We start from the raw sequence: 19,099 nt of genomic DNA, 5'->3' as shown, positions 1-19,099 counted from the left end.
TATGTTCAATCATAAAGGTCCCTGTAGCCTATGTTCAATCAGGTCCCTGTAACCTATGTTCAATCATAAAGGTCCCTGTAGCCTATGTTCAATCTTAAAGGTCCCTATATTCAAACAAATGCATTGTATGGGAGTGTACAATCTCTGGATCTCTGAATATTATTCTGTGGCTACGTTTGTGTGTGTGTGTGTGTGTGTGTGTGTGTGTGTGTGTGTGTGTGTGTGTGTGTGTGTGTGTGTGTGTGTGTGTGTGTGTGTGTGTGTGTGTGTGTGTGTGTGTGTGTGTGTGTCAGTCACAGATACTAGGAGTCTTGTGGCAGTAGAAAACCAGCAGAGGCCTTCCTGCCTTTAGTCAGTCAGTCAGTCAGTCAGCACCCCCCCCCCCTCCCCCACATCCCATCCAGCCAGTCTCTAACCCAGCATCAGTCAAGTGGAAAACCTCAGGGGCTGCGGCAGCACCTGTTTAGGCTAAGCTAGGACATTCCCCTCCCCCTCGTCCTTCCTCTTTCATCTTCTTCCTCCCTCCCTCATCTCCCCAGGGACTGACTGGAACTAGACAAGCCTGTTTCTCATCTCTTCCCCAATAATGTTCAGAGCATGTCACATCACTACACACAGTCCATTTCTGGGAGTAACCAAGTGTATCTTTACATAACATGTTAACTATGTGCATTCCAGGAATTTCAGGTTTAAAAATAGCACTTGTAGTTGCTTACAATTAAAATAGTGTAATTGTTAGTCAGATGTGGAGAGTCTCTGTCTCAGGGGGTTTAGAATAAACTTTCCTAATAATGTGAGTATCATTATATCACTTGTTTCTCCAGGGGAAATGATATGCAGATTGTATGAACTTATTCCTATCAATGGACTTAGTCAAAGAGAAAGAGATTTACAAGATGTACAATCCCAACCTTCAGTTCCCACACCTATTGAGAACAAGGATCACCCACAAAAATAATCGAATGTAATTAGCCAAAAAGCATCAAACAATAACTTGATTGGTCATACTGGTCTCTTCTAGAAAACACAATCAAACAGGAAGATGAGACAGAAGATGAAGGGGACAGGAGGACCACAGCAGAGGACATGGGCCAAAGCGGGGAAGAGGGATCGGGTTTGGAGGAGCCCATGATTGACAGCCCAAACAACCTACAGGATGGGGTCCCCGGGTCAGAAGGGTCATGTGACCCAGGAACTCAGCTGCCCAATGGTAAATGTTTCTCTAAAGTTGTTTCCCCTTATGTCCCTTCTATAGTATATAGCCCAAACCTTATGTACGCTATATTGAACACCAATGACCCAATACTCTCTGATGTATCTGAGGATTGTCAATGTTTTACCATTAACATCTAGCAAACTGCAAAAACCTGTTAGTTATATATAATACAAAATGGCAGATAATGGATACTTCACATTGTAGCTCAGTATGAGATATGTAATTTACAGACTAATGCAATTGTACGTCACTTATCCTATGTTTGAAGAAAATGATAATGCTTGAGTCAGAAATGGCTTTTTTTTGTGTCATTGGGTGTGGAGGTGAAAAGCTTTGCTGTGTTCTAGAAGACAATAGTTGAGCCTTGGAATCATTCTCAGGGAAAACATCCCAGGAATCTTCCTCAACCTGTTCCCTAGCCCTTAACTGACGCTATTACTGTGCCTCGGTCGTCACAGATTTAGGATCAGATTTTAAATTGTTGGCTGCAGATCAAGAGCGGATCATCATTATGATGATGATGATGATGATGATGATGATGAGTGCTGTAGTCTAGTTGTGAACCAGGAAAACTATGTACATAGAGACATACAAACACACACTCACCGATGGTAAAACTGGGCACTAAACGGATACAGCACGTTTAGCAATGCAAGACTATAAGACACAATGTAAGACTCTCTAAACCATCTTCACTCTGAATTCACTTTGACAGCAACGCTTAACATAATACTTTTAACTTATACATATGGTGTGTGTGTGTGCATGTGTGTATGTATGTCCCTCCTATAACCATACATTGGGTCTGGTTAGGGACGGAAACATTGTAGTTATGTACCTACTGTACTGTGTGGTGATAGAAAGAGAGAAAGCTGTAGTAGAGACCCAGAGCGAATAGGAACAGAGCTAACACCTCGTCTCACCACACTCTATTTCTGGAGATATAAATATCTCTGTCGTTACTACAGTAAGATCTAGTTCAAATGTATCAATAGTACACAGTGCACATCAGAAACCACACAGCAGTTTGTTTTTCTCTGCACTGAAAATCCTCCTTGAAGTAATATTGGCAACGTTTGTTACTCTCAGCTAGGGTTTGTTTAATTGAGGCTGAGGACGAGGTTAGCAATTGACAAGTTTAGGGTTTGTTCACTTCCACAGTCCAGCCATGTACAGGTCCTGTGTAGCTGGTAGAGCATGGCACTTGCAACGCCAGGGTTGTGGGTTTGATTCTCGTGGGGGACTGGTACGAAAAGAAAAAAAAAAATATGAAAATCTATTTATTCTACTGTAAGTTTCTCTGGGTAAGAGTGTCTGCTAAATGACGTACATGTTTTACCATTGAAATGTGTTGATTGTTGTTGGGTCGCTGTGAACCTCAATTTCTGTCTTAAGTTCGTTCAGTCCAAAATCCCAGTGAAAAGTGTGGCAACTCAAGACTAGGTTGCTGAGTTTCTGTGGTTATTGTGTGTTGCTGATCTGGCACTATGTTAAAGTGGGACTGTGAGTGAAGCGAGCTTGCACTTCCTGTGCCCATTTCAGCTGATAGGCCGCTCCAGTGTAACACTTCCTGAGCCCATTTCAGCTGATAGGCCGTTCCAGTGTAACACTTCCTGTGGCCCTCTCAGGTGATAGGCCGTTCCAGTGTAACCAGTGTGGTGTGTCGTTCACTCAGAAGGGCAACCTGTTGAGACACATTAAGCTGCACACGGGGGAGAAGCCCTTCAAATGCCCCTTCTGTAGCTACGCCTGCCGCCGTCGTGATGCACTCACAGGCCACCTACGCACACACTCAGGTCAGCCTCTCTGCCGCCTCTCTTCTTCCTTCTTCTTCCTCCTCATCCTCCTCATCTCTGGGACTCCTTTATTCACCTATTCCCTCTATATTGAGTCATGCTTGCTTTAACTTTTTTTATTACTGTGGTTACTACTGAGTATCATATTCTGGTTTCAATAAATTCTCAACTTGTCAAATAGTTGATGCTATAGAACAGGCTATAGAACAGGTCTGTCTCGAAGCAACTAAAAGCATGATCTCGTCTGACTTGTGTCTAAGTTTGTGTGAGACAGATTAGCAACAGTCCCCACATATATCATTGTTTCTCATTGTTGGATGGATGCATCTCTCTGAAGCTTTGTTTGCAGACAGACAAGGGCTGTGGTTAGGCACCCAGGACATGATGTTCCTTTCATTCCTATAACCTGCTCACGTCTAGTCTCCTCAGAAAGGAACTCTCGGTTCTCTGTAGATATATGGGGAGACTAAAGAAACGCTGTGCTGTGTTGCTCTAACTGTAACTCACTGTCCTAGCTCTGCATCAAAGACCCCTCTCTCTCTGTGGTCTCCACTGCTGTGTCTTTTTGAGACACAGGACAGACAACAGTACGCCGCCATCTCTAGTGTTGTCCTCCTAGAAGTACTCACATGCAGCTACCAAGAACCAGAGGGTCTTTCTCTCGGTCTCTTGTCTGTCTTTCTCTGTCTCTTTCATTCTCTTTTGACCTTTTTCTAATTTTCACATCCTGTTTTTTAGGCTAAATTCATTCTTCACTCTCCTCCAGTCAGTGTAGGCAGCAAATTAATGTGTAGTAAGTAGTAGTGCTGTATGAATCCCCTTTCGCCCCTCAGCCTACCTACGATATGAATCCACTTTCACCCCTCAGCCTACCTACTATATGAATCCCCTTTCTCCCCTCAGCCTACCTACTATATGAATCCCCTTTCACCCCTCAGCCTACCTACTATATGAATCCCCTTTCACCCCTCAGCCTACCTACTATATGAATCCCCTTTCACCCCTCAGCCTACCTACTATAGAAATCCCCTCTGCCCCAGCCTACCTACTATATGAATCCCCTCTGCCCCTCAGCCTACCTACTATATAAATCCCCTCTGCCCCTCAGCCTACCTACTATATGAATCCCCTTTCACCCCTCAGCCTACCTACTATATAAATCCCCTCTGCCCCTCAGCCTACCTACTATATAAATCCCCTCTGCCCCTCAGCCTACCTACTATATGAATCCCCTTTCACCCCTCAGCCTACCTACTATATAAATCCCCTCTGCCCCTCAGCCTACCTACTATATGAATCCCCTCCGCCCCTCAGCCTACCTACTTCATGAATCCCCCCCGGCCCTCAGCCTACCTACTATATGAATCCCCCCCGGCCTTCAGCCTACCTACTATTTGAATCCCCCCCGGCCCTCAGCCTACCTACTATATGAATCCCCCCCGGCCCTCAGCCTACCTACTATATGAATCCCCTTTCGCCCCTCAGCCTACCTACTATATGAATCCCCCCCGGCCCTCAGCCTACCTACTATATGAATCCCCCCCGCCCCTCAGCCTACCTACTATATTAATCCCCTTTCACCCCTCAGCCTACCTACTATATGGATCCCCTCTGCCCCTCAGCCTACCTACTATATGAATCCCCTCCGCCCCTCAACCTACCTACTACACAACCTGAGCGCTGAATGGAATGTTAGGCACTCTTCTGTGGCATACGGAGTAGGTTCGCATGCCGTTCTCTTACGTACAAGGCTGTAGTTGAAAGGGCTCTTCTCCCTTCTCCTCTCTCTCTCTCTGTTCCTCCCTGCCCCCTGGGAGACACATGACACAGTGCCAGGAAACAGGTGAAGAGATTGAGAGGGGAAAGAGACAGAGACAGAGAAACAGAGAGAGAGAGAGACAGTGACAATGTATTGTACAATCAAAATCAAATCAAATTAAATTCTATTAGTCACATACACATGGTTAGCAGATGTTAATGCGAGTGTAGGGAAATGCTTGTGCTTTTAGTACAGACAATGCAGTAATATCTTACAAATAATGTAACAAATTCACAACAACTACCTTATACACACAAATGTAAAGGGATGAATATGTACATATAAATATATGGATGAGCGATGGCCGTGCGGCGCAGGCAAGATGCAGTAGATGGTATAGAATAGAATACTGTATATATACATATGAGATGAGTAATGTAGGATATGTAGACATCATTAAAGTGTCGTTTTTTAAAGTGACTAGTGATACCTTTATTAAGTCCATGTATTAAAGTGGCCAGTGATTTAAGTCTGTATGTTGGCAGCAGCCTCTCTATGTTAGTCTCTCGGTCCCAGTTTAGATGCACCTGTACTGACCTCGCCTTCTGGATGATAGCAGGGTGAACAGGCAGTGGCTCGGGTGGTTGTTGTCCTTGATGATCTTTTTGGCCTTCCTGTGACATTGGGTGCTGTAGGTGTCACAGATTGGCACTGCATGGATTGTGTTGTACAGTATCTGAACCCATCACAAACACATTGTTGAATGGCAATATGAAATCACTCCTAGAATTGCTGTGCAAATGTGTAGTGTGCATGTGATTGGTTGTTCTTGGAGATGTTTTAGATGCTACATGGAGAGCTATGGGGTCACTCATTTTTGACATTACATGAGACAATAAAAGGTTTCTGAGACAAGAAACAATAGGTTCCTGTTTGTCACCCAAATAGATGCAGCCGACTGAGTCTAAAGGCTGAGAGCGCTGAGGCTATTTGCATGTTCAAGAATAGCTGCTGAAAGCGGGATTTTGGTGATACATCCAACATCTGCAAAAGGCCACGTGGGGGAGGTTGTGTAAATGAGGTGTGTGTGTGTGTGTTGCCTATTCCAACATGAAAGTGTAACTGCCCATTGCGGCTGGCAGCTGGCGACAGTTCGCAGGTGCTTTGGCCTAGATCATTGGAGCAGACAGACAGTTCAGGGTGTTTTTCCATTACCGTGACATTATATTACTTAAGTTGGTAGAACATTGGATTCTTATAATGCCAGGGTAGTGGGTTTGATTCCCTAGACCGCCCATACGTTAAATGTATGCCCGCGTGACTGTAAGTCGCTTTAGATAAAAGTATCTTAGTTATCAGACTGAAACATGTTATTCCCACAGTCACAGGTCAGGTAGTTTCTAGTGACGTAGTCACCTCTGCTGTGAATTTATTCATTCATTCATTAATGAGTAATTCATTCATGAGTGAATGAATGAAGTAGAATTCATAAATTAATGAGGAAAGATTGGAAGGAAGGGAGGAAGGATTGAAGGAAGGGAGGAAGGATTGAAGGAAGGAAGGAAGGATCAACGGATGGATCTTCTCTGTGGGAAAGCTAGGTGAGGTTTTGGCCTGTTTTACCAGCATAAACTCCATCTAAATGGAACTGGCAGCATGAATACTTCCCACCTCCAGCTGCTGAGGAGAAACACATGCGTTCTTTAGGTCTAACGTTGGAGTTATTTTCCTCCCACTAAGGGATGCAGAACGTATTGACTGTCTCTGTACTGGGCCTACAGGCCCTTTGAATTATGCAACATAGTAGTAAACTAGTATTTGGCGGCTGGAAGAGTTGTAACAGTTGTTCGTTGGTGTATGAAAGGGACAAGTCTGTATTGGAGAGTCTGGTTTGTGTGAGGGATCTTACTAGCTGTGGAGCATAATTACTCCATAGCGCATCATAGCCCTCCTCTATTTTCTGTCTTCTCCATGGGCTCTGTTTGTTTACTACAACCTCCTACATCAGTGTTTCTCAACTCCAGACCTCCAGTACCTCCAACAGCACACATTTTTGTTTTAGCCCCGGACCAACTCACCTGATTGAACTCATTGAGGGCTTGATGATTAGTTGACAAGTTGAATCAGGTGTGCTTGTCTCTGGCTACAACCAAAAGGTGTACTATTGGGCGTACTCGAGGACTGGAGTTGAGAACACTGTCCTAGAAAGTTCACATAGACTCTGTTCTCCACAGGTTCTATGCGTTTACTACAACCTTCTAGAGAGTTCACATACTGTAGATTTGCATCACCACAAAAAATGCTTTGGACCATGCCCACTCTCTCTCTCTGTCCATCCATCTGTCTATTAAAATAATATTTTGTTATTTTGATATAATTTCTCTCGTTTAGTGGGCAAACCACACAAGTGCAACTACTGTGGGCGGAGCTACAAACAGAGGATTTCATTGGAGGAGCATAAAGAGCGTTGCCATAACTACCTTCAGAGTGTTGCCATGGATCCCACTTCCATCACCGGACCTTATCCAGGTGAGTGTCAATGTCCTGCTCTGGTACAGAGACGTGCTATATGGTACAGCACTGTTGATGGTATAGATGTGGAAACGTCTGCTTTGTTTGTCACTTTTCTGCACCTTGCACTTTCTCTTTTTATAAATGATCATTCAAGCATGAAGTTCAATTGAAGACCAATTGTATTTCTCTGCCTCCTTATTGTAAGCGCGAGTACCCTGTAAACTCTACTTAGTTATTTGACATTCATACACCAGCCACCTACTACCTACAAGCCTTGGTGCAGACTTTCATTCTGCTTTTCCACACACACACACACACACACACACACACACACACACACACACACACACACACACACACTCCTCTGACCCCTAGGTGAGGTCCCTAAAGAGCAGAGGCCCCTGGCCGAGGCTGTTGCCAGGGCACCCTTCGACCGCCCACCAGTCATCGAGAGACTGCAGAGTAACATGGGGAAGAGGAAGAGCACCACCCCACAAAAGTTTGTGGGTAAGAATCATTACATCACTTCCTGTAATGGGGAGCACAATGATGTGTTGACCCCAAGGATCACTAACTCACAATTACTCATATAAGCTTATATAACTATTGTATTTAAAAGACAATACATAATTTCATTTTTCTTTACAATAACTATTTGAAATATTTCAGTGTTTGATAATGATTCATTTGTTATTAAAGGTAGACTCAGCAAAATTACGTTAACACGAGCACCACCGGAGATATTGAGATGAGTGAGATGCAACACTTCGCTCTCACACAGTCACACACAGTGTCTGTGCATGCACATGGGTGCTTCATGCTGTTCACAGCGTGGTGGCCAGGCCACCAAAACAGCTGAGAAGTTCAGCCTCTCACTTCAACACTCTTAGTTGTTACAGAAATTGACCCACCATATTGTTTACGTTTTGCATCTACCTCATATCACTATGAGTATTTTGTGGGGTATTTAGTTAATTCCATTTTTTGATTGAATTTTACCTGTTAGGTTAAATTCAGTTTACAGTTTAGATTTTTTATGTTCAGTTTGACCGAACTGTTACAGGATGAGTTTACGCTTGCAAAAAAGGGAATTGCATGCCTGGGCAGAGGTTTAGCAACAAAAATATTACCTTGATTTAACGATTGTTTCAGATTTCAGATCCATTGGTCTTATTCACTGTATTTCTACATTCAATTACAATAAATACTTATCATCAAAAACATTCTTTTTCTTTGTATTACGAAACAGTTGTAAACATTTAGTGGGCATATTAGCGTTGAACACAATTATTTTGTTTGTGAGGTATAATTCACTGCACTATTAGATAGAGCGAGACACAGAGAGCGGATGAGAGAGACGAGGGCATGTTTTTCACTCTGTGGTTTGTTACACCTGTATCTCTGCCATAGCTCTTATCGAGAGAGGGGCAAAACAGCTCACCGCATCCCTGTTCTGGAGGGGTTAAACAGTGCATTCAGATAGATGGGGATTTCCACTATTAAACACAAAACCTCTGAGATAATGCAATACGAAAAACAAGAAAATAATGCTTAGCTTCTCAAAAGGGAAAAGGTTCAACTTTGACAGGCACTCATATTCATATACTACAGTATGTATTTACACTTGTATGTATAGTATACTAGTTGTCGCTAAACATGGTTTCAAGAGGTGTCATTCAACCAGACACTTTCTCCATACATATGTGAGTTTCATTGTGGTAATATGTATTCTGTGCTCTGTGCAGGTGAGAAGATGATGCGTTACAGTTACCCAGAGCTGAGCTATGACATGAGTCTGAAGTATGAGAAGGAGGCAGAGCTGATGCAGGCTCACATGATGGACCAGGCTATCAACAACGCCATCTCTTACCTGGGCTCTGACTCCCTGAGACCCCTGGTCCACCACCCCCATCCGCACGGTCCACACGGTCCACACCCATCCCTCTCAATGGCTGAGGTGGTAAACATGGGCAACCCCCTCTTCCACCACGTCTACCCCCTGGAACCAGGGCCAGGTCACCGTATGGACCGACCAAGCAGCCGGGACGCCCCACCTCATCCTTCACCTCTGCACCCTCCTCTTCCTGACTTTACTCCCTCCTCCAACGGGCCCATCGCCCTCACCAGACCCAAGCAGCACCAGCTCCAGGGTACCAGAGAGGAGAGCGAGTGTCCTAGCAACAGTGGACTGGACTCGGCCGAATCTGCACGGAGCAGCCCACAGGAGAGGCTGGGTTACCACAGGAACCACCGAAACAATCCCCACCCCCGACCCAGGTCCAGACCCAGCCTAGCCAATGGCGGGAGAGAGGAGGGGCAAGGTGGGGCTGAGGTGGGTGGGGTGGGGTTGACAGCGGTGGTGGCCCGGGGAGAGGCGGCAGAGACGAGTCGGGACGGGGTGCGTGTGTTTGGGCGAGAAGGCCGGGAGGTGAGGGTGTTCCAGTGTGAGCACTGCTGTGTTCTCTTCCTGGACCACGTTATGTACACCATCCACATGGGCTGTCATGGTTACAGGGACCCGCTCGAGTGCAACATCTGTGGCCACCACAGTAAGGACCGCTACGAGTTCTCATCTCACATCGTCCGCGGGGAACACACCTTCCAGTAGAGGGCTGGACAAGACAGGAGCCGTCCCTCCCCATCCCCACCCCAGGACTGTGATGTTGAACAAACTGTGTGTGATCAATGCAGCGAACCAAGGCAGAGAAAACTAACTAACATTTGCTGCAGCATAATGATACTGACTATATAATTCCAAACAAATATATGAAGGTCTGGGCCAAATACACATTTTCAATTTTTAAGGTGTTTTGAAGATGTTAAAGTTGAGATATGCATCTGAAGTGAGGGATTTCTTCGTGTGGGAAAAAGAGGACAAAGAATAAGTACACCTATTCAGTTTTGTTGTGGTCTGTCTCTGAGATTGTCAAAGAGCAACTAATACTGTGAGTAGTTATATTATAGTTTTATAAGTCGTTTCACTGTCCTTGTCTTGCATACTGTATTGTTGCACTTGTTTGCTGCAACACAGACTGCCATGGAAGAGCTCAACTTGTCAAGGGGGCTTTCCCTGACTCCACCACCCAAACCATTTCATGCAATACACATCTTCTCTGTCTTATGTCAAAAGCCTTGCTAACTGCAAACTGCTCAGACGTGTTGTCACACCAGCCACATTAGAGAGGGAGAGAGAGAAGAGCGAGTGAGAGAGAGAGAGAACAAGAAAGAGAGAAATAAAGAAAATAAAAGAGAAAGGGAGAGAGACTTACTCAGACATTGATTTACTTTTCCAGACATTGTATACAAATGTGTTATTAAAGTTTTGTTCATTACACTAGCTAACTATCTGCTTTCCTTAGAACAGTTCCACAACACTTCACAGAGGAAAGGAAAAGCACTGCACTGCAATCTGCCTCCCTAAACTTGTTCTTGCACTAGAAGCCTGATGCCTTGAGGGATGTGGAGGAATGGATGAGGCACTCCCAGGTTCAATAGCAACTTCACATATCTTTCTCGCAGCTTGCCTTTACTCCACTCATGTGTCTTTAGTGAACAGGCTGCTTTCTGCAGATTACATGTCAGTGCATGTACTCCACTGTACTCCAGGGTTGGGATCAATACCATTTCAATTCAGTCAATGAAAAAAAGCAATGAGGAAAATTGGCATTGGAATTTGGAATTGCAATTGACTTTTTTTGTTGATAGAATTAAAATAGAATTGATCCGAACTTTGCTGTACAGTGGATATGAATGATGTGGAAAGCATTTAGCCCAGTACAAATGGCAATGCACTTTAAACTGATACACTGCTACTGTCAAGTAGACAGAAAGCAGTGTGGTTTAGAGTTTACTAAGAGCCTTTTTAGAAGGATAATGCCAATGAAGGAAGATGGCACTGATTTGGATCAAATATGATAATCTAGGTGCACTTGGACAAATGCATAAGACAATGTACATACTGCTCTTTAGATAACTCATATTTTGCTGGCAAAATATGTAATGTCGCTGTTGTTCTGTTTATTTTGCAGCGTATACCATATTTTGAATTGACACTGTCTTTTGTCTTGATAGTCTTTGGCCATTGGAATGGCCCTATGTATATGGCCAGGAACAGTTCACTGTTCAATTCAAACTTCTCCTCTCCTGCCTGGTCTATGTAACCTTCCTGGTCAAAGTAGCAGCTTATTTCTGTTTAGATGACAGCGACGTGGACAAATTATATATCTACTCATAGTGCAACAGACATACGGTACTTCTATTGTTACTGTAAAGTATTGGCAATAGTATCTATTTACACTTTTTAGTTGTTGTAGTATCTCATATACTATTGTTCATTGTACATTCCCACACTGCATTATTCTTATTAAATGAGCGCCCCTATTTTTGTATTTAATCACACCTTTATCTTTGATAACATATATTTCTATAGGCGGCAGGGTAGCCTAGTGGTTAGAGCGTTGGACTAGTAACCGGAAGGTTGCAAGTTCAAACCCCCGAGCTGACAAGGTACAAATCTGTCGTTCTGCCCCTGAACAGGCAGTTAACCCACTGTTCCTAGGCCGTCATTGAAAATAAGAATTTGTTCTTAACTGATCTTGCCTAGTTAAATAAAGGTAAATAATAAAAATATTTCTATAGGTGTTCTAATGCAACGGTATAGGCCTATTCTATGTTATAATTGTCTTAAATCTATTGTATGTCTGCCTATTTTCTTTGTCTAAACAAATCCACAAACATAACAGCTCGCTATGAAGCAAGAATGATGCAAAGAAATCATTTTTAGAGATGTTTTTTAGAATATACAGTACCAGCCAAAAGTTTTGACACACCTACACAATTAAGGGTTTTTCTTTATTTGTACTATTTTCTACATTGTAGAATAATAGTGAAGACATCAAAACTATGAAATAACATATATGGAATCATTTAGTAAAAAAAAAAGTGTTAAACAAATCAAAATATATTTTATATTTGTGATTCTTCAAAGTAGCCACCATTTGCCTTGATGACAGCTTTGCACATTCTTGACATTCTCTCAATCAACTTCAACTGGAATGCTTTTCCAACAGTCTTGAAGTAGTTCCCACATATGCTGAGCACTTGGCTACTTTTCCTTCACTGCGGTCCAACTCATCCCAAACCATCTCAATTGGGTTGAGGTCGGGTGATTGTGGAGGCCGGGTCATCTGATGCAGCACTCCATCACTCTCCTTCTTGGTCAAATAGCCCTTAAACAGCGTGGAGGTGTGTTGGGTCAAAACCAAATGATAGTCCCACTAAGCACAAACCAGATGGGATGGCATAACGCTGCAGGATGCAGAGTGTGCCTTGAATTCTACATAAATCACCAACATTGTCACTAGCAAAGCACCCACACACCATCACACCTCTTCTTCCATGCTTCACGGTGGGAACCACACATGTGGAGATCATCTGTTCAGATACTCTGAGTCGGTTGGAACCAAAAATCTCAAATTAGGACTCATCAGACCAAAGGACAGATTTCCACCAGTCTAATGTCCATTGCTCATGTTTCTTGGCCCAAGCAAGTATTTTCTTATTATTGGTGTCCTTTAGTAGTGGTTTCTTTGGAGCAATTTGACCATGAAGGCCTGATTCACGCAGTCTCCTCTGAACACTTGATGTTGAGATGTGTCTGTTACTTGAACTCTGTGAAGTATTTATTTGGGCGGCAATTTCTGAGGCTGGTAACTCTAATGAATGTATCCTCTGCAACAGAGGTAACTCTGGGTCTTCTTTTCCTGTTGTGGTCCTCATGAGAGCCCGTTTCATCATAGCGCTTGATGGTTTTTAAGACTGCACTTTAAGAAACTTTCAGAGTTCTTGACATTTTCTGGATTGACTGACCTACATGTCCTAAAGTAATGATGTTTTTCTTTGCTCATTTGAGCTGTTTTTGCCATAATATGGACTTAGTCTTTTACCAAATAGGGCACTCTTCTGTATACCATCCTTACCGTGTCACAACACAACTGATTGGCTCAAACACATTAAGAAGGAAAGACATTTAAAAAAATGTATGTTTAACAAGGCACAGCCTCATGAAGCTGGCTGAGATAATGCCAAGAGTGTGCAAAGCTGTCATCTATGCAAAAGGTGGCTATTTTGAAGAATCTCAAATATCAAATATATGTAGATTTGTTTAACACTTTCTTGGTTACTACATGATTCCATACGTGTTATTTCATAGTTTTGATGTCTTGTAGAAATGTAGAAAATAGTTTTAAAAAATAAAGAAAATTCTTCAATGAGTAGGAGTGTCCAAATTTCTGACTGGTACTGTATGAAAAACATGTCATACCACCTGTAGTTACTATCTCTTACAGAAACAGTTATGCAGAGTATAAATATAACATACATTATATGTTATATTTGTCCCTGTAGATAATCTGTATGTATTCTGTTTTATTCTCTCCTTCCAAAAGCATCGATGTGTGCAGAAATTGCTTTGGCAACTCCCCCATTGAGGAAGACAGTGTCAGCACCAAGATTAGACTTTTGAAGAAATATCTATTTAACAAAAAGTCACTGGGAAGAAAAAAAATACAGATGTTTGATTTTGAATGTGAACTCGATAGTGTATAGTTAAATGTATTTTTTTATTTTTTTCACCTGCAGCTTTTACTGTGTGTATATGTAGAGGCCTTAGCTCAACGTGCTTGTTTTTGAACCTACAGCTGTTGTACGAGCCGTCTTACCTCTGTTTGTACAACCTTGTTAAAGAGTGATAAATATAAAGTTGAAGCATCATGTGTAAATATATCTGTAGGCTATAGCCTATATATGAACTTATATGAGCCTATATGAACACAAAGAAGAAGTGATATTATTGACAGACTCCACACTCCTAGATGAAGAGCATACTTGAAGTGGAATTAGTGACGCTCCTGATTGTGCTACATTTTTATACTTACTAAAAACGGAGCTAGATTTATATTTTTCTTGGTAAATGTAAAATATGAATAGTTTTGTGAAAATGACATGCTTTTTTATTATTCTTAAGCGCAAACCAACAAAACTGGTAAAAGAGGGTTACTGTGTATTGTTGTATACATATTATATATGGTGTTTATTTTGGCACTATGAAAATGGGTTAGGAATGTGCACCTATATATTTGTTGTAATGATTATCATGTGGGGTACTCAGGTATTTGTCTTCTATGTACTTCTACTTTTGTATTTCTTAAAATACATATTGAAATACATATTTTTTATATAAACTAAATTTAAAAGATAATCATTTGGGATATTGCTTTCATTGATATGTTCATCTCTGAAATGTTTGAATTTTGTGATGTTACAAATGCTACAAAATAAAATACCTGAAGAGAATATTGAGGTATTACCAAAACCAATGTTGCTACTGAAGTTTGCTTCCAATATCATTGAAATGAAATGAAGATACTGTGCTGTAAATAGCTAAATATTTGTTTATGACATGAGCTTTCCACTATTAAATTATAGATTGTTTTGTATGGATGTCAAGTGTGATGAAACAAGTTATTACCAGTTTGTATGGTGAAAGATAACCGCACACAATCTATGTATCCTAACACCTTAACCCATAAGAGCCTAAGACCCAAGAAGCATCAAAAAAATACCCCCAAAAATTATTTGATGAAAAAAGTGTTTTGGCCTTACTGCTATTAGCCCTTACAAATGCACTGATTAACAGATTTACAACATGAACATATATCTTATAGGTATAAGAAAGATCAGGAAACATTTATATGTATATATAACTTGTATTTAACCCCTTATTTTTGGCATTAAACAGACTCCTTATATACTTACATCCATTTTTTCAACTGATACCATGGTACGCTCAGATGAGTCTTGTGAGGCCTGTGAGGCGTCTTGTGAGGTGTCCTAGAGCAAAGCAACCAAGGTGTACGTGTCAGTGAGAGTCTCACCTTTGCAGATAGGAGTCGGATTAGTTTATAGCCCAAACCTTTAGGAAAGGGAAAGACAGAAGTTGGCAGATAAGCTGTACTGACTTCAGACGAGTCCCAAGACGCTGGGGGTCGCAGAGAAAAACGGAGAACACCAGCGTGTTAATGAGAGTCTCATGTAAACATTATTAAAGTGATTCGTGTTCCATTATTAAAGTGACCAGTGAGTACAAGTCTATGTTCATAGGGCAGCAGCCTCTAAGGTGTAGGGTTGAGTAACTGGGTGGTAGCTGGCTAGAGTTGGCTATTTAACAGTCTGATGGCCTTGAGACAGAAGCTGATTTTTAGTCTCTCGGACCCAGCTTTGATGTACCTGTACTGACCTCGCCTTCTGGATAATAATGGGGTGAACAAGCCCTGGCTCAGGTGGTTGATGTCCTTGATGATCTGTTTGACCTTCCTGTGACATCGGGGGCTGTAGTTGTCCTGGAGGGCAGGCAGTGTGTCCCCAGTGATGCTCTGGGCTGACCACACCACCCTCTGGAGAGCCCTGCGGTTGTGGACGGTGCAGTTGCCTTACCAGGAGGTGATACAGCCCGACAGGATTCTCTCAATTGCGCATCTGTAAAGGTTTGTGAGGGTTTGTGAGGGCCAAGACAAATTTCTTCAGCCTCCTGATGTTGAAGAGCCACTGTTGTGCCTTCTTTACCACACTGTCTGTGTGGGTGCACCATTTCATATTGTCAGTGAGGTGTACGCCGCGGAAATAGAACCTTTTCACCTACCTACTTTTCATATACAGTTTGGACACACCTATTCTTTCAAGGGTTTTTTGTTATTTTTACTATTTTCTACATTGGAGGATAATAGTGAAGACGTCAGAACTATGAAATAACACATATGGAATCATGTAGTAACCCCAAAAAGTGTTCAACAAATCAAAATATATGTTAGATTTTAGATTCTTCAAAGTAGCCACCCTTTGCCTCGATTACAGCTTTGCACACTCTTGACATTCTCTCAACCACCTTCACCTGGAATGCTTTTCCAATAGTCTTGAAGGAGTTTCCACATATGCTATGCACTTGTTGGCTGATTTTCCTTCACACTGCGGACCAACTCATCCCAAACCATCTCAATTGGGTTGAGGTTGGGTGATTGTGGAAGCCGGGTCATCTGATGCAACACTCCATGACTCTCCTTCTTGGTCAAATAGCCCTTACAGAGGCTGGAGGTGCGCTGGGTGATTGTCCTGTTAAAATAAAAAGGATAGACCAACTGAACGCAAACCAGATGGGGTGGCATATTTCTGAAGAATGTTGTGGTAGCCATGCTGGTTAAGTGTGCCTTGAATTCTAAATAAATCACAGACAGTGTCACCAGCAAAGCACAACCACACCATCACACCTCGTCCTCCATGCTTCACGTGGGAAATACACATGCAAAGATCACCCGATCACCCGACCTACTCTGCGCTTCACAAAGACAAAAATCTCACATTTGGATTCATCAGACCAAAGGACAGATTTCCACCTGTCTAATGTACAATGCACTTTTTCTTGGCCCAAGCAGAGACTTCTTATTATTTGTGTCCGTTAGTAGTGGTTTCTTTGCAACAATTCAACTATGAAGGCCTGATTCATGCAGTCTCCTCTGAACAGTTGATGTTGATATGTGTCTGTTACTTGGACGCTGTGACGGATTTATTTGGGCTGCAATTCCTGAGGTAACTTTGGGTCTTCCTTACCTGTGGCGGTCCTTATGAGGGCCAGTTTCATCATGGTGCTTGATGGTTTTCTGGAATGACTGACCTTAAAGTAATTATGGACTTTGAGCTGTTCTTGCCATAATATAGACTTGGTCTTTTACCAAATAGGGCTATCTTCTGTATACCACCCTTACCTTGTCACAATACAACTGATTGGCTCAAACACATTAAGAAGGAAAGAAATTCCACATGTTTACTTTTAACAAGGCACACCTGTTAATTGAAAAGTATTCCAGGTGACTACCTCATGAAGCTGGATGAGAGAATGCCAAGAGTGTCATTTAGGCAAAAGGTGGCTACTTTGAAGAATCTAAAATATAAAATATATCACTGTTTTGATTACTACACGATTCCATATGTGCTATTTCATAGTTTTTTATTTCATAGTTTTTTTTCATAGTCATGTCTTCACTATTATTCTACAATTGTGAAAATAGTAAAACATTAACAACAACCCTTGAATGAGTAGGTGTGTCCATACTTTTGACTGGTACTGTACATTACTATTACAGAATTTCCACATTGGTGAGGATATTGGAAATGTAATCTAATTCAATTTAATCGAAGGGTGATAACTTTTTTTTAACTAGGACTAATTTATTTCTGACTTTATCCGACATAACCTGGGTACAGCAGATGCCCTTATTGTATAGGATACTTTTAAATGTGCCATTAGAGGCCAAGCAATTCAATATTCATCTTAAAACAAAAGCAATTTAGGTTAAAATAGTTCATATTAACAAATGAAAAAGAAGGACTAACAGTACAGATAAAAAGCAACAAAAAAACTGTACAATAGAGATACAGAATAAGTTAGAGAAAAAACAAAAATAATTGGAGAAACTTATTCAAGAAAGATCAACTGTAATATATAATAAACAGTAAAGCGAACTGGATGGAATATGGGGAAAGATTAAACAAATTTTTGTTTTATTTTCAACATAAAAATGCTACCAAAAATAATTGACTTGTTACAAATGACAAATGCAAATGTTATCACCCATCTAGACACAATACCCCATAATGACACATTGTAAATTGTACATTTCTGCAAATGTATTGAAAATGAAATTAAGACATTTCTAATATACATAATTATTCACACCCCTGAGTCAAGACTTTGTAGAAGCGTCTTTGGCATTGATTGCAGCTGTGAGTCTTTCTGGGTAGATCTCTAAGAGCATTGCCAACCTGTATTGTACAATATCTGCACATTATTCTTTTTTTTAATTCTTCAACTTCTGTCAAGTTGGTTGTTGACCATTTCTAGGCAGCCATTTTCAAGTCTTGCATAGATTTTTAAGCCAATTTAATTCAGAATTGTAACTAGGCCTGTCAGGGACATTCAGTGTTGTTTTGGTGAGCAACTCCAGGCAAAATTTGGCCTTGTGTTTTAGGTTATTGTCCTCCTGAAAGGTGAATTGGTCTCCCAGTGTGTGTTGGAAAGCAGACTGAACCAAGTTTTCCTCTAGGATTTTGCCTCTGCTTAGCTGTATTCCATGTATTTTTATCCTCCAAAAATCCCTAGTCCTTTTCAATGACATGCATTCCAATAACATTATGTAGCTACCACCATGCTTGAAAATATGAAGGGTGGTACTCAGTGATGTGTTGTGTTGGATTTGCCCCAAACATAACGCTTTGTATATAGGACTTTAAGTTAATTTCTTTGCCAATTTTTTGGGCAGTTTTACTTGAGTGCCTTATTGAAAACAAGATGCATGTTTTGGAATATTTTATGCTGTACAATATTTATTCCTTTCACTCTGTTATTTAGGTTAGTTTTGTGGAGTAACTACAAAGATGTTGATCTCAGTTTTCTCCTACCACAGCCATTAAACTCTGTAACTGTTTTATAGCCTCATTGTGAAATCTCTGAGCAGTTGCCTTCCTGTCCGGCAACTGAGTTAGGAAGTTAAATTGCTGTTTGAAATTCACTGCTCGACTGAGTGACCTTACAGATTATTGTATGCTTGGGGTACATAGATTAGGTCGTCATTCAAAAATCATGCTAAACACGATTATTGCACACAGCGTGAATCCGTACAACTTATTTTTACTCCTGAACTTATTTAGGCTTGCCATAACAAAGGGGTTGAATACTTATCAACTCAAGACGTTTGAGCTTTTCAT

The 19,099-nt window shown here is 41.5% G+C and overlaps 1 protein-coding gene across 2 annotated transcripts in view; it reads left to right on the top strand.

Moving 5' to 3' along the window:
- Positions 1-14,045, top strand: part of LOC139380818 (zinc finger protein Helios-like) — a 29,057-nt gene extending 15,012 nt beyond the window's left edge. Inside the window, exons 4-9 of one of the 2 annotated variants that reach the window (XM_071123896.1) lie at positions 1,022-1,210; positions 2,845-3,012; positions 7,163-7,300; positions 7,661-7,792; positions 9,031-10,771; positions 13,732-14,045. In XM_071123896.1, the coding sequence (XP_070979997.1) occupies positions 1,022-1,210; positions 2,845-3,012; positions 7,163-7,300; positions 7,661-7,792; positions 9,031-9,893 (1,490 nt within the window). In that variant the 3' untranslated portion in view covers positions 9,894-10,771; positions 13,732-14,045. Of the gene's footprint in view, positions 1-1,021; positions 1,211-2,844; positions 3,013-7,162; positions 7,301-7,660; positions 7,793-9,030; positions 11,715-11,923; positions 13,337-13,731 lie in introns of those variants that run through there. The other variant, XM_071123895.1, reaches the window with a different exon arrangement.
- Positions 14,046-19,099: the final 5,054 nt, after the last annotated feature.

This window comes from Oncorhynchus clarkii, chromosome 22, assembly GCF_045791955.1.
Source record: "Oncorhynchus clarkii lewisi isolate Uvic-CL-2024 chromosome 22, UVic_Ocla_1.0, whole genome shotgun sequence".
Taxonomy (NCBI): Eukaryota; Metazoa; Chordata; class Actinopteri; order Salmoniformes; family Salmonidae; genus Oncorhynchus; species Oncorhynchus clarkii.
This window is presented reverse-complemented; position numbering and strand designations above follow the sequence as displayed.